The 25,074-nt window shown below is 34.6% G+C and overlaps 1 protein-coding gene across 1 annotated transcript; it reads right to left on the bottom strand.

Moving 5' to 3' along the window:
• Positions 1–7,158: 7,158 nt before the first annotated feature.
• On the bottom strand, positions 7,159–18,192 carry LOC104884592 (hypothetical protein). Its single transcript, XM_010669275.4, has 4 exons — positions 17,077–18,192; positions 8,688–8,895; positions 7,765–7,894; positions 7,159–7,650 (listed from the first exon to the last, which is right to left on the bottom strand). Exons 1-4 carry the CDS (start codon positions 17,979–17,981, stop codon positions 7,385–7,387), a joined length of 1,509 nt encoding a protein of 502 aa, XP_010667577.1. The 5' UTR covers positions 17,982–18,192; the 3' UTR covers positions 7,159–7,384.
• Between the last annotated feature and the right edge of the window lie 6,882 nt (positions 18,193–25,074).

Raw genomic sequence — 25,074 nt, 5'->3', positions numbered from 1 at the left:
ATTGATAAGCATTAAGGAGATCCTTGATGAAGGGATTCAATGGGAGGCTTCTGCATGCTATACTGATATACCGACACGCATCCTACCGGAGGCGTCGGGACACTGTCGGTGTGCTTTGCACGGACCACAAAGTAAGGGTCCTGAATCCAAAACCTAACCCCCACGTACTTGAGAGTCCGCTCCATATTCTTCATAAACGTAGGATCAAGATAATAGGTGTGAGCCCCCCCCCCCCAGGGTCCAGTGGGGGATAGTCTTGGCTAGAAGTGCTTGGGCCCTCGTCATCGTCAGCATTCTCGGATACCGTTACTACATCATCTGAAATATATCTAAGTAACTCCTAGCACAAGGCTTATGAGCTACCGAGAACTTCCAAGGGCCCAAGATTACCCCCTCATCTTCCTCACACATCGAATCTGAAGGACTAGACAAGGGAACTGCCTCGAGGATTGCCGAATGGTCCTCACACGGGATACATGTACTGACTAAGAACCCTATCGACACTGTGAATTTCCTCTGAGAGCCTATAAGGAGGGGATGGAGGATTGTTTGCTTTGGACTCGGGATCCATCCTAGGAATGTTTATACCAATTATCGACAAGGAAATACAGAATTACGGCTAAGGAAAAGCGTACCTTCTCGAAAATCCTCAGTCTTGGGGCTGGAACAAATTCTCAAGCACTCGTGAACTCAGGACTTGATCACGTAACAAACTGCAGAGGAACCTAGACAGAGAATAAGGAGAGAGAGAGAATCAAAATTTTTTGGAAAGTACAGAAACAAAGCTCTCATCCCCCTCTATATAGTTGAATCCCCATCTCCGTGTCACGACAACCTCTACACCACTTTAAACGAGATTTAGAAGACTGGGGCCTATGGTGAAAAAGGCCCATAGATAAAGCTTTAAACCAAAGGCTAAATTTGCTACAAAGGCATTAAGGTAATTAGTCAACAATCAACAGGCAATGGTCGATGACCTCATAACACCTATGAAAATTGCGCCTAACTCAAATGGAGTCTCGCTTCAGGGTTGTTGATATCTCAAAGATCCCTCGAGCCAAGCATCAGCTAGCTTTCTCTGGATATCCATGGGTCCCCAACACCAAGCTAAAAAATGACCAAGTACTTCAAGTACCCACCTCGGGGCTGCAACCATGGAAGGCTTAGTGGCCCCACAGAAGGGCTCATTACTTGGCCAAAATATGGCTAAGGCTATGTTTAGTTCACCTGAAATTTTCTGATCTGAACTTATCTGATATGATCTGATCTGAACTTTTTTTTCTGATCTGGTATGATCTGATCTGAACTGATCTGATTTACAAGATCTTATCTTTTATAAAATATATTAAACCTGTTATATCTATTACTTTGTAATTCATTATTATGCAATACATTATAAGATCTTCTTTATAGTATTACTATTATTATCATTTTATTTCTATTACAACTTTTACACAACTTTTAATAATAATAATAATAATAATAATAATAATAATAATAATAATGATTTTCATTATTATAAGAACAACAATAATAATTATAATCATAATAATAATAATTATTACTAAAAATAATTATATAAATCAAGTCATTAATTTATAAGAGCACTTATACAATGTTTCACACTTTCCCTTAAAAAAAATGTTTCACACTTGAGAAGTCGGCAGACTCAACTTTTTTTTTCATATAAAATAAAATAAGATATACAAACAACTATGACTTGCGCATAAAAGAAATAAATAGCGTGCAACTTCAAATAGCTAGAGAGATTTGGAATTCGGTAGGAAGAGGTGTACCGAATCTAAATTTACAATTTGTATCTCATACTTAACTTATTTTGAAATGCAATCCGAACTTAGTAGCTTCGTTGTCATGGATTTGAGCTATCATATAATATATATTTCTTATTTTTGCATCAATCTTATGTTCTTAACACGTGGCTTTTAATTTTCTATTATTTAATAACAACAAAATAACTTAATATAATGATTACAATGACATTTATAATGGTAACAACAAGATTAATAATAATTACCAATATTAATAATTAATAAGTACAACAACACCAATAATAATCCTTTTGAACAAATGTACTAGTAAATAATAATACTCCCTTTGTATTTTTTTTATCTTTCTCACTTAGAATCTTTACACTATTCACAATTAGAGAGAATTTTTTAGATTTTTCTCAATATATAAGAAAAAATATAGTCATGTGGGGTCTTGTTTGATTCGTCTCAATGAGTATTTTATTAATATTAAATTACTATAGTTTTTACTAATATGTAATGAAAGATATTTAATAGTAATAATGAGTTTTTAAATATAAGCATGATCTGGTCTGAACTGATCTGATCTGATCTGATCTGATCTGGTCTGATCTGATCTGATTTGATCTGATCTGAACTTATTTTTTCTGATCTGATTAGATCTGAAATAAGCAAAAATAAGGTGCATCATTGGCCCCCAAGTTAGTACATCACCCTTCTTGGCCTTGCCAGGGGGGTCTTTACTTAGCCAAAAAATGGCTAAGTACCTCAACACCCAACTCGGGATCCTCATAGGAAGGACTCATTGGCCCTTGAGTTGGTGCATCATCATTCTCTGCCTAGCCATGGGGCACATTACTTCACTAGTAGAATAATTGCTTATTGCTGCGGTTATATTGCTGCAGTTTTACCCATACGCAGCAATATATCACGTGAAAAGAAAAGGAAAAATATAAAATACCCATATTGCTGCTATTTCGGCCAAAAACCGCAGCAATATGATGTGAACGATTACTTTTTAAAACTTTCTGACCCTCAGACCAGGATATATTGTTGCGGTTCTACCAAGAAATCGTAGCAATATATTAAAATAATATTAAAAAAATATTATTATAATAATATATTGTTGTGGTTTCTTGGTAGAACCGCAATAATATATCTTTAATTTCATTTTTCCCAAAAAAACATGGAACTAGTGATTAGGGTTTTATTCTTTCTAACAACTCACCAGCCGTTTAATATTACTCCTCACTCTCTCTCCTCTATCCCTCTCATTTCCTCCTCGCCAACAGCCGTTTATTACTCTATCTCTCCTCTCTCTCTCCTCACTCTCTCTCATTTCCTCCTCATCGAACGTCGCCTACTTCGCCTATTTCTACAAATCTCGCACGTCGCTACTGCGGTGGCCGGAATTTTCGAATCGGCAGTCGCCTACAGAACTCGCACGTGGCTACTGCGATGGTCATCATCGTCTACAACAACCGGCGAAAGTTTGCTCGTCAGATTTGGGCGACTAGTCGACTGTTTATTGATTTTTTGGAAGTTTCTATTTTTTGTCATATTTTTTCTATTTCTTTTGGTTTATTTTTCTGTCATATTTTTCCATTTTTTTGTTAGTGTTTTTTAGATTTTTTTGTATCTTTAAGTTTTTATGTAAGCACGTCTTGAGAATCTTGACCATTACTTCTAGTTTTTATTGTTTGATGTTTGTATGTAATTTTCATCTTTCGAATTTAATGATAAAATACAAAAAAAATTGACTAACACTTGTACCTATTGTTGCTGTTTTGGCAAGAAACCGCATATTATTAAATACAGCATATTGCTGCGATTTTACCCAGAAACCGCATCAATATGCTTTATAAATCTGATATAACATAAATATATTGTTGCGGTTTTACCAAGAAACCACAGTAATATGTTCAAATATTGTTGCAGATTAAAACCGCAGCAATATATTAATTACCTATTGTTGCTCCCTTAATTGCTATGCGGCTGAAATCGCCGCAATAGGCCACTTAATGACCGCAGCAATAAGCGTTTATTCTACTAGTGCTTATGCCAAACAATGGCTAAGTACTTCAACACCCAACTCGGGATTCTCATAGGAAGGGATTATTATCCCCCGAGTTGAAGCATTAACCTTTCTCCGCCTTGTTAGGGGAATCAACACTTGACCACTAAGCACTTTCATACCCAACTCTGGATTTCCCAATTTGGCTAAGCACTTTCATACCCAACTCCGGATTTCCCTAAAAGGCATCATCATCCCCCGAGTTGGTGCAAAACCTTCCTCGGCATTGCCAGGGGGCTCAACATTTGGCCAAAATTCAGCTAAGTATCCCCATACCCAACTTAGGGTTCCCATAGAAGGGCTTGTTTACCCCCAAAGTTCGGGTACACCTCTCGCAAAGATCATACCCTTCTCCGGGTTGCTAAAGGTCGAGTCCCTGATCGACACATCAACTCGGGAAAGATTGGGACTCTCGGGATTACTAGAGGTAAAACCCTTGAGCCAACACATCAACTCGGGGAAGTAAGGCCCTCCCTTCTCAGAATCACCAAGAGTCGGGTTGAGAGAGTTGGCCATAGGCATACAAGGCCACGTAGGGCGCTCTCGAGTGCATGCCTCGCACCATGGGAGCACCGGGCGCAACATCGACCAAGTCGGGATTAACACCTTCTCGGCGTGGGACTTACTTGATACAAGGTATGTCTAACACTCTCGGGGTCCGTCTAGTGCCCAGCTGCGTTGAGCGTTGATAGTGCGTCCAATGCGCAATAGTGTGACGCGCATGACACGAACATAAACAACATCCCCTACGCGCAGCCTCGATCTGGATTTCGAGGGCGTCAACTCGGGTGCTTCCTATTCAGCTTATTGAAGCCCTCAATCAACACACGACACTCCTGATAGGCGTGTCGCGCACCTAACAAAAGTAATTTCCTAACTAACCTCCTAAATATGTAGCAGGGCAAGTCAAGGTCGAATCCACAGGGACAAACAATATCAAACACTAGGTATCTTGACTCAATTTAACTAAACAAGTGACAAACAAAGATGAGAAGGGTGTTGAACTAATAATAACACTAAACTATGACAATTACTAGGAACACACAAGGTATAATCAATTAATAAAAACATCTAGAATTAAGTATCACCACTAGCATGACCAATACATGAATAATTTCCATCCCAATAAACATAATCAAGGATTCAAGAGGAGTAATGCACCCTAAAACTACCAAAGATCTCTCACGAGTACCAATGGCTACTCTAAACAAGCAATCAAACCTATTCCCATGGAATCATGCAAGAAAGAGACATTAAGCATAGCATCACAATTAAATTCCTAGTAATCCTATCTACTTATTCCCATAGAGATATTCATACCATTGATTGAATCAACAAATCCATCTAGATTCAATTCCCATTGAAAACAAGATATAAGGAGTCAAATCAAAATCATCTATCCCTAGTATGATAATGAACATAAGAACAATCCAATCAAACAAGAACAATTGATTATATAAACTTGGGATTAATGGAGGAATTCATGTATTAATCATCGCTAGGGTTTGACTTAACCCTAGATTATAAGACTACTCACTCATAATAGAAATAACAAAGCAAATAATAAATAAATTGAAAGACATAATAATAATAATAATAATAATAAAATAAAATAAAAAAAATAATAATAATAATAATAATAATAATAATAATAATAATAATAATAATAATAATAATAATAAAAATAATAATAATAATAATAATAATAATAATAATAATAATAATAATAATAATAATAATAATAATAATATAATAATAATAATAATAATAATAATAAAATAATATAATAATAATAATAATAATAATAATAATAATAATAATAATAATAATAATAATAATAATAATAATAATAATAATAATAATAATAATAAAGGAAAAGAAGAGATTAGAAAAACTTATTCTTTACTTGAAGGAATCAAACTTGTAGAATTCAACGTTCAATAATGGAGTTTTCTCTCAAAAGCTCTCAAAAAAGTAATAATCTATTCTCTAATAATGAAAAAGTGCTGAAAAGTATGTTTTAATAAAACCTAATATCGTTTACATAAACTAAAAATAATAATTAAAAGCCTCGGATTAAATCGAGCAGCAGCACGCAAAGGCGAGCAACAATTCGCACGGGCGTGCAGCACCGCGCACGGGCAAGCAGAAAGTTGCTTGGGCGTACGCGCAAAACAGAAGGTTTTGGTCGATTTTGTAACAATTATGCACGGGCAAGCGAGATCTCGCTTGGGCGTGCGCCTTGGCGCGTGGGCAAGCGAGATCTTGCTTGGGCGTGCACCTTGGAGCGTGGGCAAGCGGACTTCTGCTTGGTCCCGCAAAGAGGATAATCTTTGATATCATCATTCCTTTGACTCCAAAAGCACCCAAACTCATCTTCTCGCATCCGGAAACCGCCATCTAAACCATCTACGAACCATATGAGCTCCTCTTAGTCACAATCGGCCTCAATAACTTGAAAATCACATGAAAAAACCCGAAAGTACCTCGAAATAACACAATGGTTCAGAAGAGTGCCCAAATCATGCAATTAGACCTAATATGCACTAAAATCTTCATGAAAATGAGACTTAATACCTACCTATATGCAACTAAAAACCGACTTATCAACTCCCTTTACCTGATTAATCCCAGTTGTGCATAATTATTCCGCCAATCAACCGCACATCTGATTACTTGTCGTGAGGCTAATTGTTTGGACCCCTAATCTGGTTAAATAATATTATATAAAGCCCATCTAAAAGATCAGTATAGGATGTTCCTAAAGGTCCCACCTCAAAGGTCAACATGGCATGCTCTCAAGAAGCCCATCAGCCTTTTTAGGCTAATAAGAACTTTGTCGTAAAAGGCAGATAACTTTTCGAAAAGTATGGATGTTCCCCAATAGGGTATCCTGTGTGGGAAATCCCTAACATTATAAAAGTAGTGAACCCACTTAGGGAGCAGGTATTCAATTCTCATCTAACCAATCCAAACCAACGCATCTTTTTCTATAATTACTCACTTTCTCTCTCTACCTCATCTGACTTGCGTGTCAGAGGGGCTTTCCTGAAAACATCCCTGGGCCAATTTCCTTTATTTTACAGGACCTCAAGTACAAGACTCATGTTATACTCCAACTCGAAATTATAGTCTCTCTAACCACACATCATTACTTTGACTAGTTTCGTAGAAGAAACAATATCCTTTTGTTTTTACTTTATCTTTAGTGATACTCCAAATATCTTAGTAAGATTTTGGGGTTAAATTACATTTCTTTTAGCAATAAAGTAGGTCTAGCTAGTCGATCAACCTAACGTGATTTAGTACTGTACATAATCTCAGCAGATCCATCCGGCTTCCCTCATTAATATAAATTAGTACAATGATAAGAATGTGACAATGTCCACATAAAGAGGAAAAGTGGAAAATAATTAAGCTCATTATAACACAGTAAAACACTATCCCTAACGGCACTATCCTATAATCAAACAAACAATAACCACACATTCTATACATGAAAGAGGCTACAGAAAAAGGACGAGAAAAAACTATAATTAAGCTAGCTCATTTCTGTGCTCCAAATGCCCTTTGATGATGAATTACTAGTTATTCTTACAACTCGTTTTTTAGGTTGCTGTTTCTTTTTAAGGGTGATTTCTTGAATTTTTTCTTCCCTCTTCAATAAATCAACCTTCACTATGTGATGATCAGATGTTCCCTTGGATGATAAAACTGCATATGACCCGGGGACGAATTGGTATTCGAGCTCTGGGGATGCCAATATGTAGTCGAGTCGAGTTCCATATTTACAGGTACCTTGTACACCTGATCAACGTCGAAAAAGATGAGAAATTTACAGAAGTCTTAAGACAAAAGGAAAAAGAAATGAATAAGCATGATTAACATGACTATAATGTAACTAATGATCTTCATTCGTACTTTGGCCTTTGGCGATCATGACTACTGATTCGCATTCCCCTGCAAAGTCCTTAGCATCTGTGTACTGCTTGTCCTTCAAATAATTCATCACCTCTACTTTTGGTGTAGGCTTTCCAATGTCTTCATAGTACTGTACAACAAATAAATCAATTTTTTTTAACTTGTACAAAATGAAAAACGTCTCGTAATTCACCTCTTCATCTTACACAAGAAATTTAGGTAGTATTTTGTTCAAATTATTCTGAATAATTATATATCGAAGAAAGTTTTAATGAGTTCCGATAAATTCATATTAGTTCCGATATATCCAAATACTTTCACATAAGTAAAAATCAATAAGATAAAACTATGCTCAGTTCGTTTTTATTTTTATTTTCCATATATAGGTTTTCTTTTTACTTGCTATATTTCCTTATTTGGGGTACTTGACCCACCACAAAGTACTCCCTCCGTATGTGCTTGTTTCTTTTTTACACAATTTCCAAGATATAACTTTGACCTTTAATATCTTCAATTTTGTATTAATAAAAAATATAAAAAGTTGATATTATGAAACTACACATTGAGACGAATCTAAGATCCAACATGAATATGTTTTTTTATATATACAAATGAGAATATTCGGACAAAGATTTAAAAATTTGACCCACCAAAAATGAAGTAGGCACTATATTATGGGACGAAGGGAGTATAACTATTATATTTGTTTTGCTCGTTTTCCACCTAAAAATATTACTTTTTCACCTTTCTCCATTATTTTACATTAAATGGCGCTCAAAAAGTACCATCTCAAGAACTTGAAAGTGACATTACCTTAATTATTGTGCGAGGAAGAAAAAAAAAAAGAGAGTATGCATGATAAAATGAAAATAGTCAAAGGACGGCTTTATCCAAGTGTAATAAATTGTAAGCGAGTAGAATACCTTAACAATGTCTGTCCATCTCTCTTGTGAGTAATCACATTCGTCAAGGGAATTAAGACCTCCAGCTAAAATATGAGGTTCATTATTAGACTCGATTATAGCGTTAATCTGGTTCATTCTCCATTTTTCATCTAAATGATCAAGATGAGTGCAGTAGAAATTCATTTCCCCTACTTGAGGTACATCAATTGTTGTCTTTAGCACATTCCTGCATTATAAAACAATTTGTCAACAACTTTAGTTCACTGTGTTTCTAAATCTACTTATTGTTACTTACCAGGGTAATTAAACACAATTAAAAATACATGTAATCCAAACATTGCAGCAAATTCATATAATTAAGAAGCCGTTTGTCCTGCAATGAATTCTTTCTACTAGTATATTTTAATTAGAGAACATCAGCACAATGGTACTATTGTCAGATTCAGTTGAAGCAGGTGAACTACTACCACACATAAAATTAGTTACAAAGCTTTCCTGAATAGGTCCAGCATCCTAACTGAGATTTCCACAAATCTTAAATAATCACATGACAGATACACTGCTGCAGCCTGCAGCAAAGATAAACTTCACCCACCCACTAAATTGTTTTGTTTATCCTTTTTAAAGGGGATTTTTCTTCTTTGATTCAGATAATATCTAGGGAAGCTAAAACTAGGAAAAAACTAAAGGTTGCAAGTTGATGACAAATAAGATATGATTTTGAAATAGTAAGTTCATTAATGTTGGCATAGGTCTTGACTTTGAATGCAATTCTTGCTTGGTTATGAAGAAAATTAGTAGTATTACTTCAAGAACAATTCTTTGAATCTCGAAGAACTGTCTAATATAATGGAATATTGTTTAAGATATAATGAATGAAATTAAGTTAATGATCGCTCAATTAAATAAATTCCATATTTTCAGGATAATAGAGGACGTGTTCAACTACTATGAGTATTTATTGATTACAAAAATTTGACTTGAACGAACTCGAGTTTTACAAGTTTCAGAAGTCTTCTCAAAATTAATCCCAAATTTTCTGGGACTTGTTGGGTATTTTTGGGGATGTCATCTTGAAGTAAATGACCAATAATAATGATTGTTTTAAGTGAGTGAAAGTATGGATTGTTCTTTAAAATGCCGAGAAAAATCATATTTGTTTTATCTTCATTTAAAATAGCAAAAGGGTGAAGTGTAACACTTGATTTTAAATATTGTCAAGATATTCCACCGAATACATCAGATGATGCATGGAAATGGAACCTCAAACAAAAATGTAGAAAAATGGAAACGCATTAAAGTTTCATACGAATTTAATGATTTATAGACAGGAAAATGCAAAAAGTTAAACACAGAGATCTATGATTTTGCTTAGAAATCTAAGATTGTTTTGTTTGTCATCAACAAATTCCTAGTAAAAGAAAAAGAGTAGTTTTTTTTACCTAAATTTTTCTAAACATATTGAAAGTGAATTTATAGAAGATATACTATAAGATATACATATAGTACATATCTTAGTCAAATATTTCAGTTATTGTAATCTAGTATATTTACGATATCATGTGTATCTTTAGGATATTATCTCTTAATTTGTATAGCATATTCTCTAGAATATTATTAGCATAATATCTTTATTTCCTCTATTCATTGTCATAGTTGTTCTATAAATAGGTTGTAAACTCTTTCAATACATTTAAGCTTTCTCACAAACTCTATCATGGTATCAGAGCTTTGATCCGTAACTACGCTTCCCTTCCCTAATCTCCCTCCCTCAATGGCGGCAGTGATAATATCACTCCCAAACCAACCATCATCCTCCTTCATCGTGGCTACACCATCAAAACCTTTTGCCGACGCCGACAAATGATGGTGACCATATCAAACTTATTCTCAGAAAGCTTCAAACCAAAATCACACTTCCACTCAACTCTTTTGGCACCCCGTATTTCATATACCAAGATATGCCAATTATCATCTTTTTTTCTCCAAACCCTTTACGGAGAAACAACCCCTTTTTTGACACCCCGTAGTTTGTCTACCAAGTGTTCCCAAACACAAATTTCCTTCTCCAAAACCATGATGGAGAACCATAAAATTCTCTTTTAAATAACCGTCACCATCATTATATTTTTCTATCTCTCCTCTAATGGTGGTGAAGGAACCCATATATTTTTTTTCTCCCATACGATAATTCTTCATTTTAATTTTGCAATAAATGGTTCACGTGTCAACAATTGTGAAGAACACCCATTAAGCAACTCAACTCTCTCCAAACCCTCTTGTAGAATTACAATGCAATGCGCCCTTTCTCTCTGTCTTTCCTTTTCTACAAAATTTGTCTCCTTTATTCCTTCATATCAATCCCCACTTTCACAAACTACTCGTTGCACTCTGCAACACAATTTTTTCCCATCTAATCTCTTTTTAATATGTGCAAGCAAAACACAATACAATGTCAAACTCATTTTCTCTCTTCTCCTCCTCTATGTTAATGTGGTCATGGAACTTAATATCCCTTCTGTTGTCCACATTCTGCTGCAACTAAATAGTGCTATCATCTTCTTCTCATTTGTCCACCTTCCCACAAATCCAATCACCGTCATCTTTTTGCCCATCAAAGACACCCACACCAACGTCCTATAATTATTTCTTATTTCAATTAGTGGACAGTCATCACCTTTATCTTTGCTCTACTCATCGTCTCTGTCGTTGCTCAAACCCATGGCAGCGCTCCGACAACTTCTTCTACTGCATCTATTATCACGTGTTTATCTTCCAAGATTGGTCTTTCCCTCTGGTCGTCCATCTTGTGGGGGCGTATAGAAGATATACTATAAGATATACATATAGTACATATCTTAGTCAAATATTTCAGTTATTGTAATCTAGTATATTTACGATATCATGTGTATCTTTAGGATATTATCTCTTAATTTGTATAGCATATTCTCTAGAATATTATTAGCATAATATCTTTATTTCCTCTATTCATTGTCATAGTTGTTCTATAAATAGGTTGTAAACTCTTTCAATACATTTAAGCTTTCTCACAAACTCTATCAGAATTCATCTAAAAAAATTGAAACTATTTGTTATAACTATTTGTTAAAAAATTGAAGGTGTTATAACTTATCTGAGCGATCGTACACTTATCTAAGCTCATTAGACATGAAATTTATATTCTTAGGGTTAATTTTTTAAAGGTAAGAGAATATAACACAATTTCTTTTAAGGGTATTGTTTTCAAACTCAAACCTTTCAATTATTTTTACTTATCATATCGTGCCGTAAATTTTTCAATTTTTTAATTGATAAAAAATACGAAAAATAGTAAAATAAATTATAAAATTTAAAAATAATAACATATTTGTTTGTTGTAACTAACTCGGGGTATCGCCCAAGAAAAAAAACTAGTAAATATATTAAAAGGCGTGCATAAACAAGAAACTGAGTCACGTGACGCTCTCCCTATGGAGTTTTAATTCATGTAATCTATGTACAATAAAAAAAATTTAGAAACTGTGTAATATAGGATTTGATCTTAAGACCTCAAGTACATATACTAAAGTCTTAACAACTAGACTAAGTTGTATTTAGTGTTATTACCATAAAGTATTATATTAATAAATGAATTTTTTTCTTATCCGAGATATATCCCAAGCCTAATAACTAGTTTTAGAGTAAAATTTGACTCTTTGTATTCAACAAACTCATTCGAGTTAAAAAGTATCATTTTTATTTAGAAAGTGACTCATTTAGTGAGAAAGCCTTGGTAACCAACTGTTTGAGTCCAAAAAAGACTCAAACACTCAAAAAGTTACACATTGGTACCATTATAACCTGGTATTGGTATCACATTGTTATCAGGATTGGTACCAAGCAACCTTACTTTGGTATCAAAATTTTCGGACAATGGTACCAATCTAACCTAGCATTGGTACTAAACAACACGCGCGTGAAATTTCCAAGGCTTAAAATAACCAAATTGCCCCTGTTTGAGTCTCCTAAGAGACTCAAACGGTTGGTTGCCTAGACAAACTCCTCATTTAGTAGCGAATTTGTAATAACTTTTTTATAATTAAACCTGCACAAGACTTGCTAAGTTGCTAGTTGCCATTTGAAGTCGCTGCGCATCTTTTACCTTTTTTTATTGAAGTGATTTAAATGTTATCTTCAATACACCACTTCCCATATTTAGAAAACGGGAAACTTTGACATTACTGAAAACTTAGGTGAATCATAATTGGTGATCAATAATTCGGCAGTTGTCAGTTGATGAACAATTTCTGTCGATCTTCTACAATGATTGCAAATGATTCTCAACTTTACAAAACATGATAAGCCAACCCATAATAGGAACAAAGGTTAGTTGATTATGAGTGGCTGCATCTTGGGACTTGGCTAAAACGAAACCGAAGTGTATAAATATATTCGTCTCAGAAATCTTCTGACTAGTACTTTTGAAAGACTTGTAAAATATTGATCTTTTTTAAAAAAGAAAATTCAGATCTGAACACTTATTAGGAGTGGTTGAATTTCTTAAGAATTATAAAATAAGATAATTGTTTATTATGGAGCAAATAGAAAATTCATGGGAAACAGAATTTCGAAGGAAATGGAAATTCCTATGAACAGTAGGAAATTAATTACAACCCCTCTTGGTGATTAGAAATAATTTTTCTTTTGTGCAAAAGTACTTTTTTATATTATTTTACAGGGTTGGTTCTTGGCCCATGCAATTACGATAACGGAATAGGAGCCCAAGAATATAAGGACCCCAAATATATTTATTTTTAATTATTTAAAAATTAGATAAAAGAAAACATTTGGATAAATAGTAAAAGTGCAAGGGAAGGAACAATGAGAACATGAAATTCATCAAAATTTTGTTGTTTAAAATTTTAAAGATAGTCGTCATTAGCCAGCTGGAAATACGAATCTTATACTTATATCTTTTTTGAACTACAAATTAAGGCCCAATTAAAGAAATTGTATAGGGTCCCCATTATTTTTGCCCATAATTGCCCCGCCCCTAATTATTTAATTGGAGTTAATAGAAAAAATAACACAAGTTTGATTTGAATACCCAAAGTGAAACATTTTAAAGGTGAGAACCCAAACTGAAAATTTTGGCAAAATTTAATACTCAAATGCGTACTTAACTCCAAGTATTATATACCTAAACCTCTGAAGCAATATGAACCCTACGTTTTTTGTCTTGCAAACAATTCTGAAACGGATTTCTTAATACCAGTTTGCCAAATATTTCGAAACGCAAACGTCCATCTCAAACAAGGTTTTCGTGCATGATCTTAATATTTCTTCCTACGAAATAATTAACCTGTGACTATTAAATCTGGTCAACAGTGCGGACCAGCTAGAAGCTAATTGGGTAACTATGACGGGTGACGACCCACAAATTGGAAGAAAATAAAAGGACATTACACATGCATTTTTCTAAAGTAAGTGGAATGGGGCTATTCACTCATAATTAGTTTCATTTTGCATTGTACATCATCTGGAACTGTCATGACAACCTATGTGGTAGAAATAGAATTGTCCTAGTAGTTGCACTTGTAGGGAGGGATCGTATTTGCGCCTCAAAAAAGCACAAGTGGTTAGGTAGCCTTTAACAAAAGTAGATGCTACTTTTGAGCTTCTTCTTGTTAGACTTATGTGCCACTTTAGTTAGACAGCCTATAATCTAGCCATGACGCATAATTGTCATTAATCTTTCATTTAAATTACTTCTTTTAGTGTGTGCTGAAGCCAGGATGTTCTGAGTTGTATGGACGCAGTTACAAGTATGACATAGGTAAATTGACCTTTAAAAATTAGAGAATTTGATTATAGAAAACGTTTGTATAAACTTGTAGATGCTATTTTTTTAGTTTCGATTTATTTGCCACCTCTATTTATGGTACTCTATTTTTTTTACTCTTATTTGAATTCTAATGGGCTCATGATCACCTACCTAGCTTTTTTGTCTCTAGTTTTATTAAAAGTTTATGAACTTTAAATGGAGCAATGATTGAAGGAGTAGTTTTCAATGTGTCCACGTGTATTTAAGTGTTTTATGTCACATAAAACACGCTATAAGGGGTGGACCAAAAAGCGTGTCCATACATTTTAACGATTGTTCTTTTAAAATTGAGTCTTTGGATTGATAAATATATATATATATGTCTTATTGAACTATAACCTTACTCATTTAACCCGCCCTAGCCTGACTTATTCCTTAGAGGCAAGCAGAATGATAAGGAGTAATGGAGAATTCTCACCATAAAAGATCTTCTGGTAGGGTTTCATCTAACAAACTCTGTGGTTTTAATGTACAGGTAAATCATGTCATCATGTATCATGACAAATAGATCAAAGCTACGCTTGGTGCCTAAATACAAGACTTTAAACAAAGTTGCTTGGACTGAAACTGGAAGGAGATATAAAATGACACATCTATGTAATTGCGTAACTGTACGATTACATTTCCTACCCTAATATATATTAGATACAAATAATTCTTCTGTATGGACTTTCTAAGAACCTTCATGCTTAAGCTTTTTATCAAGTTGTCGTTCCAAAAGATGCCAAAGATTAGGTACCCCTTTTCCAAATAAAGTATATGAAGCTTTTTCTTTTTTTTTTTTTTTCTTTTTCTGAGAAGAAGTACAAGAAGCTTTTTCGCCGCTTACTTTGAACAAGTATGTCTATGAACCCCTGACGCCAACTCATTCAAAGGTATAAGCTTTTTTTCTACAAAAACTCAAGATAATGACACTTTTTTATCTTTTCTTTTCTTCTGCAAACCATGAAATTTTATAACAAGAAATCTTGTTGAAATGAAACATCACCAAAACTAGCTAGAATTTTTAGAATAATCCAAGACTTCAGCACCACTCAAATTATTCTAAAAAATAACAGAGGAAAATAGTAGCAAGGAAAGGCCATAAAAGGAATTCAGCAAGGAAAGGCCAACAATAAGTTCTCACATAATGCTGAAGTGCACACAATAAATTAAAAGAAAAATCTCATTAGTAATCCTTAGTCTTCGGATTTTCCCATTGGTAACCATCACTTTTTCTTAATCTCATAGGTAGGACATGTTCTCCCCACCTTATTTTCAGTTCAGTTCAGTTCAATTCAATTCAGTTCAATTCAATTCAATTCAATTCAATTCAGCTCTAGACAATACTTTTACTCTTGTAAATCACTATTCATTTCAGTTCAGTTCAATTTAATTTAATTCAATTCAATTCAGTTCAGTCAGTTCAATTCAGTTCAGTTCAACTATTTTATGTCGAAGAGAACAGGCCCGTAATCCTCAATTATTGCATAACATTTCAACGGTGACATTATGAAGCAAAAAAAAAAAAAAAAAAAAAAAAAAAAAAAAAAAAAAAACATTAGATTGTTGTTAAATATTGAAAATTTCCATTATAAATTAACGGCATGCAAATCAAGATGTTCTCGATTAGTTCTACTTCTACAACACATAAAACGAGATACTTATGGTCATTGTTTTCAATTCGGACTTCAAATTTGACCCTTAAGGGCCCAAATGATTTCTTTAACCTTAACCGAGCAATTTTTATGACATGCAAACTAAGGTATGTCAATCGAGCCATTTTCTTAAGTGCAAAATGAGGTATATCTTATCATTTTTGCAAATTTCGACCTTAAATTTAACCCAAAAGAGCCAAAGCTACCCAAAAACTTTAAACGATCAATTGTTCTAGCACGTACCATAAGGTGATCATTGTGCAAGCAAATTGAGACATTAACTGTAATGAAAAGTTAAAAGATTGTTTTAAGATAAGGCAGTTCTACAGCATCAAGTGCTACCTAAATCCAAAACTCAAGTACAATAGCAATTATCAATTGTTCATAAAACAATTCTTCATAAATGATGACTTTTTATCTACACTGTCAATGCATTAACAAATGCAACTCTATAACATCAAATAAGTTTATTAAGTATTTAACATTATCAATACAATATTTGCATCAATTATTTTGTCGAAACCAATTTCAGTTCAATTCTTTATTATTTGATTTTTCTAAATTATAAGGAGAAATACCCTATTTAGATCTCAACCTGTAGTACTGCACAATATTCTTGGTCTAGTATTTAGATCAAATATTTGAAAAAGTAGGAGGATAAGAGAAATATCAATTCCAAATAACGGAATTGGGAGAATTCGACCTTTTATCCTTAAGTAAACTTGGTCAATTGAATTCTTTATAATAAAAAAAAAAAAAAACATAGCTAAATTCTTAATACGTCTAAAAGTATTTAACATACCTGAAATTAGTCATATTGGCTAGTTAAGTTTCGAAATAAAATAGTAACAAATAGAAAAAGTTGAAAGCCAAATTATAATAAGGTGGAAAATAAGGAAATACTAACCTGAAATCAGTGTGATCAAAAATTTTCTGAACTTTAGAATTCTTAATAGGCCATTTAGAGAGCACAGCATTTCCATACTCAGGTGCCCAACTCTCAGCAAAAACATAATTCATTCCCAAAGCAGCAGCTAAATCAGACAAAGGCTTCATTTGTTTCTCCTCCTCTGCTTTAACATCTTGTAAAGCAAGTATATCTGCATCCAATTCTCTTAACACATCAACAACTGCTCTTTTACTCCTCAATAATCTCTCTCCTTCATCATGATTGTCATTCATCCAAATATTCCTTTCAGATAAACATCTGCTCGGTGTTTTCGACTCGTCTACAAACCCAATCCTTCTACTTCTTCCAAGTGATATCTCATTATCCGGCAAATTAATTGACACCCTTAACTTTGATTTCGCAAACTTTTGCTGCTGCCTAATCAATGAATCCTCATTATTAGTATTACTTTTTAAATTCACGCTGGCAGGATGCAGAGGAGATTGTTTAAGTATGCCTTTGGGGCGATCATTATTAATAACTCTGACTTTAACATTCTCTTCAACTCTTCTCGAAAACCTCGAAATATTATTGGGATTGTAATCATTGGTAGGGAAATTATTGGAGTTAGGTACAACTGCAGGTGCCATGGAAAACAGGGCAGCATTGAATGTAGCAATGCGGATTGGTAGTTGGGCACCTAATTGAGTGTTGGGGTAAACGGCGGCGTTTTTCGGGTTTTGAGGTTTTTGTTGAGAGGGATGATCATGGTGGTATTGGTTGGTTTCCGGGTCGAACTGGTGGGTTTTCGAAGCCCGTTTTCGGAACTTTTTAACGACGATTTTGGGTTTGGAATGACGGTGATAGTTCCATCGGAGTCGGTTGTAGAGTAGGCGGAGGTTTTTGTTGAGGAGTTTTAGCATTTTGGGAGAGGTGGATTTTAGAAATGTGGGTACGAATGAGTATGATTGGGGGGGTGTGGGGGAGAAAGAGAGAGAAGACAGTTAGACAAGGGGAGAAAGTGCGTGTTATTTCATTTGGGGTGCAACAGGAGAACCGGAATGAGTTTTAACTACTAAAGTGTTGTGAGTTAAGAGAGTAAAGAGACGACTTTGGATGATTATTTTTAAATTATATACAAAAAAGAGGTAACCAAAATTCTTGGTTGTTGCCACTTGTGTTTTGCCTGTTTCACTTACATTCACCACATCTAAAAACCCCAATAACGTGGCCCACGAAGCCACCTCCTACCACACCTCCTCTCAGTCGACACCACTGCTCACGCCGCTGTCGTTCACTATGCTGTCTCTTTCAGCTTTGCTTAGCACCCTAGTTGTAGTTAGTATGTTGTCAATGTGAGAATTAATTAGGAGTAAAACGGATCAAGCTTCTCATTAGAAAAAATCAAACATGTAAATTACAAATGCCCAACTTGCGCAACTAAAAACTAAACTGTTGTCGACCAAGAGCCTTGGTGAGAATATCAACCAACTAATGCCCGGTAGGAGCATAAGATGTAGAAAGATTCTTGGAAAGAAGCTCATCGCGAATAAAGTGACAATCCGCTTCAATATGCTTTGTACGATCGTGGAAAACAAGATGCTTAGCAATATGAAGTGCAGATAGACTATCACAAAAACAACTGCATAGGCTGAGAATGCAAAAGCACCAAGAGAGAATAACATAGACTACAACCTCTTCAACTCACATGTAGTGATAGCTATAGAACAATATTCGCCCTCAACAGAGGAACAAGACATAATAGGTTGTTTCTTGGTTCTCCAAGAAACAAGAGATTGTTCCAAAAACACCAAATAACCTGACAAAGAACGATAAGTCAAAGGACAAGCAGACCAATCACTATCACAAAAAGCAGACAAACAATGTCATTAGTAGAACGAAGCAAAATACCTTGCTCGAGACTACCTTTAGATAGCGCAACACACATGAATAGCAACACCCTAATAAGGAATTTGACGAGCACTTAAGAATTAAGCAAGCATATGAACTTCATAGCTATGCTCGGGACGAGTAACAGATAGGTAGACAATACGATGACAATGATCAGAGTCCTCCATTAGTGCGCCTGTCACACGAGCAAGACTATGATTTTGCTACATAGGCGTATCAAGAAGCTTACAACCCAACGTACCATTTTCTCTCAAAACATCAAGAGCATATTTGCATTGTAAAAGAAAAATAATGAATGGGCTCCTAGCCACCACAAAACCTAAAAATTATTTGAGGACACCTAACCCTTCATGTGAAAAGAAGAACTCAAATAGCATTTAAAACGTTGAACAACCTCAGAAGAAGAACTAGCAATAATTAGATCATCGACATAAACCAACATGAAGAGAAACATCTCGATGAAGATAATTGAACAAAGAATAATGTGCATAAGATTTAGCTAAACCATATGTTTTCAATGTAGCAGACAACTTAACACACAAGTGACGAGGGAGCCTGTTTCAAACCATATAAAGATTTGCACAATCTACAAACTCTTGTACAAGAAGAACAATTATAACCTGGAAGAAGTTTCATATAAACTTCATCATTCAAATCACCATGTAAGAAAGCATTATGAACATCCATTTTACGAAGCTCCCTATTACGAGCAACTGCAACAACCAACAAAAGATGAACATTACCCATCTTTACCACGAGGGGGGGGGGGGTAAAAGTCTCATTATAGTCAAGCCCAACCACTTGGCGGTTTCCCTGAACAACAAGACGTCCCTCAAAACGTTCAACAACATCAGAAGAAGTATATATATATATATATTATTTTATAGACCCAACCACGACTAATAGCGTACTTGACTAGAGGCAAGTCCTCTATATTCCAGGTGCCATTTCGTTCAAGAGGATCAATCTCTTCTTGCATTAGCTTTTCTCTAACCAGGATGTTGATCTGCCTCCTTAAAAGACTAAGGCTCACAACCTTTTGTAACAACTGTAAAAAAACATCTATGACTCGTAGAAAAATTGTTATAATCAATATAGCAAGTGATGTCAAAAGGCAGTACCTCAAAAACGTAAAAGAAAAGGAATGGCAGCAAAGGGTCTAACTTTTAGCATATAACAGTGTTGGTAACAAAACCTTAATGTTAAGAAGACGAAAATCTAGACCCAGCCTCAAAACATCAGCACTCATAGCCCATCATCACCCTCATTAGGCTCACTCTCCCTCACACCAGCATTGTCTACACTAGGACAAGCACGAGCAGCACACTCGGTTGTACCATGAGCAATACGCTCGATCGGAGCAGTGCGCTCGCAAGGGGCAACACGTTCGCTAGGAGAAGCACATTCGCCAGGAGGGCTAGAAGATGCAACTACATGACTCCCCTTGACCGAAGTAGGGTAGTCGTATCATACAAGATGTCACCAATACGCAAAGCAAAAGAAGCGCCATCATTAGGACCAACAATACCATACAACACACCATCATTAAGACCAACAATACCATACAACACACCATCATTAAGACCAACAATACCATACAACACACCAGCATGAATATCGTCATCCCATAACATAGGATGGGAGAAATAAGCCTCCCATTGTTGGTGAGCATAATCCGAAAAAGAATAAAAAATACGAAAAGGTATCCTCAATGAAAACAACATCCTTACTAAAAAAAAATCACGAAACTCCAAATTATAACGACACCACCCTTTCGCCCATGGGGATAGCCAACAAAAATACACTTTCGAGACTTCGAACTTATAACAGCCCGCGCTTTCGAGCTGTTAGCCAATCACGCTTAACATTCACAAATCTCAATTATCATTTAATAAACCTCATATTACATTCTCTTGCAGTGGAAACTTAACCTATAAAACAATCTTGAACTTGTATGTTAGGGACCACAACACAACAACATCAAAGCCAAATATTAGATTACAAAGTACTTTAGTTTACTCGATTCCCAAAACAATAGAACTTTTAATTCTCAAAGAAGCACTTCAATACTAACAACTAGATACTCGAAATGGAACCTCTAAATCACTAATTTAATTACACCTTAATAATGATGTTATGGTTTTATATAGTGTTTTCCCCCCTACTTATAAGCTAAAGTGTGTGTCAATGGTGCTCTTAGGAGCCATTATATGCTAACTTTCTCTATCTCTGGTTGTGGTTTTCTATTTTGTGATGATTTATAGGTTTTAGGCAACTATTTTCCTATTTTCTGCCACTGTATGTCTACCACAGTCGACTACAGAGGTTCATGAGCACATTAATGATTTCTGAGGTCCTAACGACACTTTCCAGGGCCCTTGGACAAAAGAAGATTTAAAGACTTGGCACCTGAAGCCAGGAAACGAGGAAAACAAACCAAGACGATCCCATCGAGGGCTTTTAGCTCGATCTTGCCTCCACAATTGCCAACAAGAGATTTTGTTGCGGGCTTGATCGGGTGTTCTTTGCCCTGTCGTGGTTCGTTGATGTGGCCCGATCGGGAGATTGTTTTCCTTGCTGCGTGTTAATTTATGAGACAAACTGCTAAGCCTGATTTCATCGGGAGGGTTAGGCCTGATCAGGCGATGTCCCGGCTTTCCTATTTTTATATTTTGCGGGCTAGTTTTGTTACTTATCCTATCTATTATAGTGTTAATATATATATAGAAAAAGTAGAATATTGCTGAAACACCTTTTTTTTTCTTAGTTTACTCGGGAAATTCATAAACCCTATTTATTTCTTTTCTCTTTGGATTCAAGATTTCATCTTAGGATTATTTACAAGTTTCAATATATTTCTTCAATTTGGTAATATTTTCAATTACTTTCTTTATTATTGTTTAGATTAATTTCATAGTAATTTGCAATTATTCTAAGTATGAATCTTTATTAATTTGTTATTGCGTTCGTAACCATGACTGAGTAATCCTCTTTCTAGGGTTATGGGGATCTATATGTGCAACGAGGGATTGATAGATTAGGTTAATTGCATTTTATTTTAATTGTTTCCTATGATTGAAACATTCATGCTAGATTTATAAATTAGGCCTGATTTGTATTTATACTATCGAAATAATGATATGCTTCGAGAGGAGATATATTGTATAGGCATTCAAGCATTAGGCAAAGTGATCCTTGACCATAAGAGAGCGGCAAGGTGATCTTTAATGGAGGTAATGTTCGAGAGAAATTGCATGTGCCCTAGATAAATAGACTTATAATTAAGGTAGTTGTTATTCGTCCTTGATTTTCCGAATTGTATATGTAGTGATTCATGATCCTAGTTCTTTATTAATTGATTTATTCCTTGATATTCAATTATGTTGGTAATTTAAATAAGTTGTTGAAAATCCAATCTTTTGATAGTTAGTATAGTAGAATAGTTCAGTTTAAATAGTAACGCCATCTCCCTGCGTATTTGACCATGCTTGCCTTACTACATTAGTGGATAGACATGTAGGTTTATTTTTGATAGTAAATGACTGACCTGTCAAGTTTGGCGTTGTTGCCGGGGAGACGATAATTTTCTAGTTATTGTCTAAATTATCCTATCGTACCAACCTCATTCTAAGAACACCGATTCTTAGAATATCTAACGTTTGCTACAATTCCTTTTGTTTATGAGCAAGAAGGATAAATCTGTGAAATTATTATTCGATCTCGAAATTGATAAGATTGCCCGTAAGACTAAGAAATAGACTTAGCAGGCAAAGTTGTCTGCAAAATCAACTACCTCGCAGGCACCTACTTCAAATCCCACACCACCCTCACCTTAAAACTCATCACCACAAAAATTCTCTCCATCAAGCCCACCTATAAATAGGCCTCATACTCCACCAGGAATACCTACTCATACCACTTTGAAGGATTACTAACAACTTTCAACTCAACATTTTAATACTAGAGTTAAGATGCTTGATATTACTGTTGCTCACTTTGATATTAAGTCCCACGTGATTCACATGGTGCAAAATAATCAATTTAGTGGGATCAAACATGAAGACCCACATGCTCATTACCAAAAATCAACTAATTAAATGCATCTACTGATCAGATTTGTCTTATCCTATTTGTGTTTTCACTCAGCGGGAGAGCTTTGGAGTGGTATAACAGACTCACATAATCTATCACTACCTAGGATGAGATATCCAAGGGATTTCTGGTCTGGTTTTATCCATTCTCCAAGACTGCAAATATGAGACATAATATTACTACATTTTCTCATGAGCTAGGTGTAACACCCTCGCCGACCCGAACCCTTCTTTATTCGATAAAGCTCGGGTTTTGGGGGAGGAAAATAAATCCACGAGGGTTCGAATCGGCGGGTGGTGCTACCGCCACAATTATCTCCTTTGAAATAAATGTAAGGCTAAGTTACAACACACCAACTCAAATTCATTAATCATTACAAATAAGTAAATTGTTCATTAAACATTACTAATTAATTAAAGGTTTCAGAGTTCCAGCGGAAGCTAATCATATGCTAAGTGGATGACAACTCTAAGCGATCTCCCTTTTGTTCCTCCGATCGATCACCCACATGCACAAATACATTGAAAAGAGACAAACTCCCAAAAATCAGAAAAACAAGTAATTCCAACCCCATCCCGTAAAATACTGAAGTTGAAAATACTTTGTAAAATAGTAGATTAATAGTTTTGGAAGTCATAGCATATATACACAAATATATACATTGAATAATGACAACATTAATTCAAATAATCCGGTTATTCAAGGAGAGGAAAGAGAACGTCAGTAAGCCGGGGTCCATCCCCTGTAACCACTTACTTCAACATTGTAGGCCGGGGGTCAATCCCCTGTAACCACCTACGAATATCATAATGGCCATAATAACAGAGTCTCTAGTGTGCACACCCCTTCTACTTGGATCACAACAAGATAGAAGAAAGAAAGTAACAGAATAATCAGCATAGTAACCAAAGAACCTGTAGGGGCCGCTAAACCACTCATATAGGGCAACCTGTTCATCATTTCCCTCCGATATTTCACTTTACGTGATTAACATCTTTTAATCAAGTCATCACATAAATCACGTACACATTTACGTCATCTTGTTCAATTTACGTCATCTTGTTCAATCTACGTCGTTTTGTTCAATCCAGTGTGAACATATTCAATCCATCATAATCTCAATCCATTCATATAGATTTCAAAAATTCATTTCATAGACACAACCATCACTTGAGTTCATTTATCACTTCAGATTCATAATCATTTCAATATCACACCAAGTCTTTATCAATACCAATTTTCATAAATTCCCATAATAATAATAAAATAATAATAATAATAATAATAATAATAATAATAATAATAATCATAATCATATAAATAATAATAATAATAATAATAATAATAATAATGATCATAATAATATAATAATAATCATAACATTATTAAATGACATTAATCGATTTTAATAACGTTATAATAAACATCTTTGTCATATCGTACATTGTCCATTGTCATAATCCATAATCGTTGTCCATTTTGTCATTCGTAATCATAATCTGCATTAAGTTGATAATCCATAATTAATTATAGTCCATACTTATAAATTTTATAAGCACATAATAATCACGTAATAAATTTGTTTTACACTAACGGGATCTATGTTTAGATGGACATCGGAGATTACCTCGTGACGCGTGCTCAAAAGTTAAGTTCACGAACGTATTAGCAATCTTGGTATTCCTCGTCTACGAAATCGGAGTCTACAATAGACGTTACCAAGATCTAAGTTAGTTCCTAAATAACCCCTTTTTTTATATACGTATATAACATAAACGATTTAAATAATCCAAATAACTTTAAAGAAATTCTTAATGATTTTGAGAGAGTCTATAAATCGAATTTATGGTTTTCAAATCAATAAAAAAATCATTTTAAGTACTTACGAAATTACTTCAATTTCATTTATATTAACTTAAACAATTATTTTAAACATAGAAAACTAACTTTATTGTCTTCTTATTTTGTTTTTAGAAAATCAAGGAACATTTTCAAGTTATATAAAATTAACTT

This window comes from Beta vulgaris, chromosome 7, assembly GCF_026745355.1.
Source record: "Beta vulgaris subsp. vulgaris cultivar EL10 chromosome 7, EL10.2, whole genome shotgun sequence".
Classification (NCBI taxonomy): Eukaryota; Viridiplantae; Streptophyta; class Magnoliopsida; order Caryophyllales; family Amaranthaceae; genus Beta; species Beta vulgaris.
The sequence above is the reverse complement of the archived record's forward strand: the minus strand, read 5'-3'. Positions and strand labels throughout refer to the sequence as shown.

What these genes read in the sequence shown, in the direction of transcription:
- LOC104884592 (XM_010669275.4), bottom strand. Translation starts at nt 17,981, where the DNA reads ATGCTAAAACTCCTCAACAAAAACCTCCGCCTACTCTACAACCGACTC. An exon ending in TTTGATCACACTGATTTCAG is followed by an intron (nt 8,896 to 17,076) that starts GTTAGTATTTCC and finishes TTTATAATGCAG; the next exon opens with GAATGTGCTAAAGACAACAA. An exon ending in GATGGACAGACATTGTTAAG is followed by an intron (nt 7,895 to 8,687) that starts GTATTCTACTCG and finishes TTTGTTGTACAG; the next exon opens with TACTATGAAGACATTGGAAA.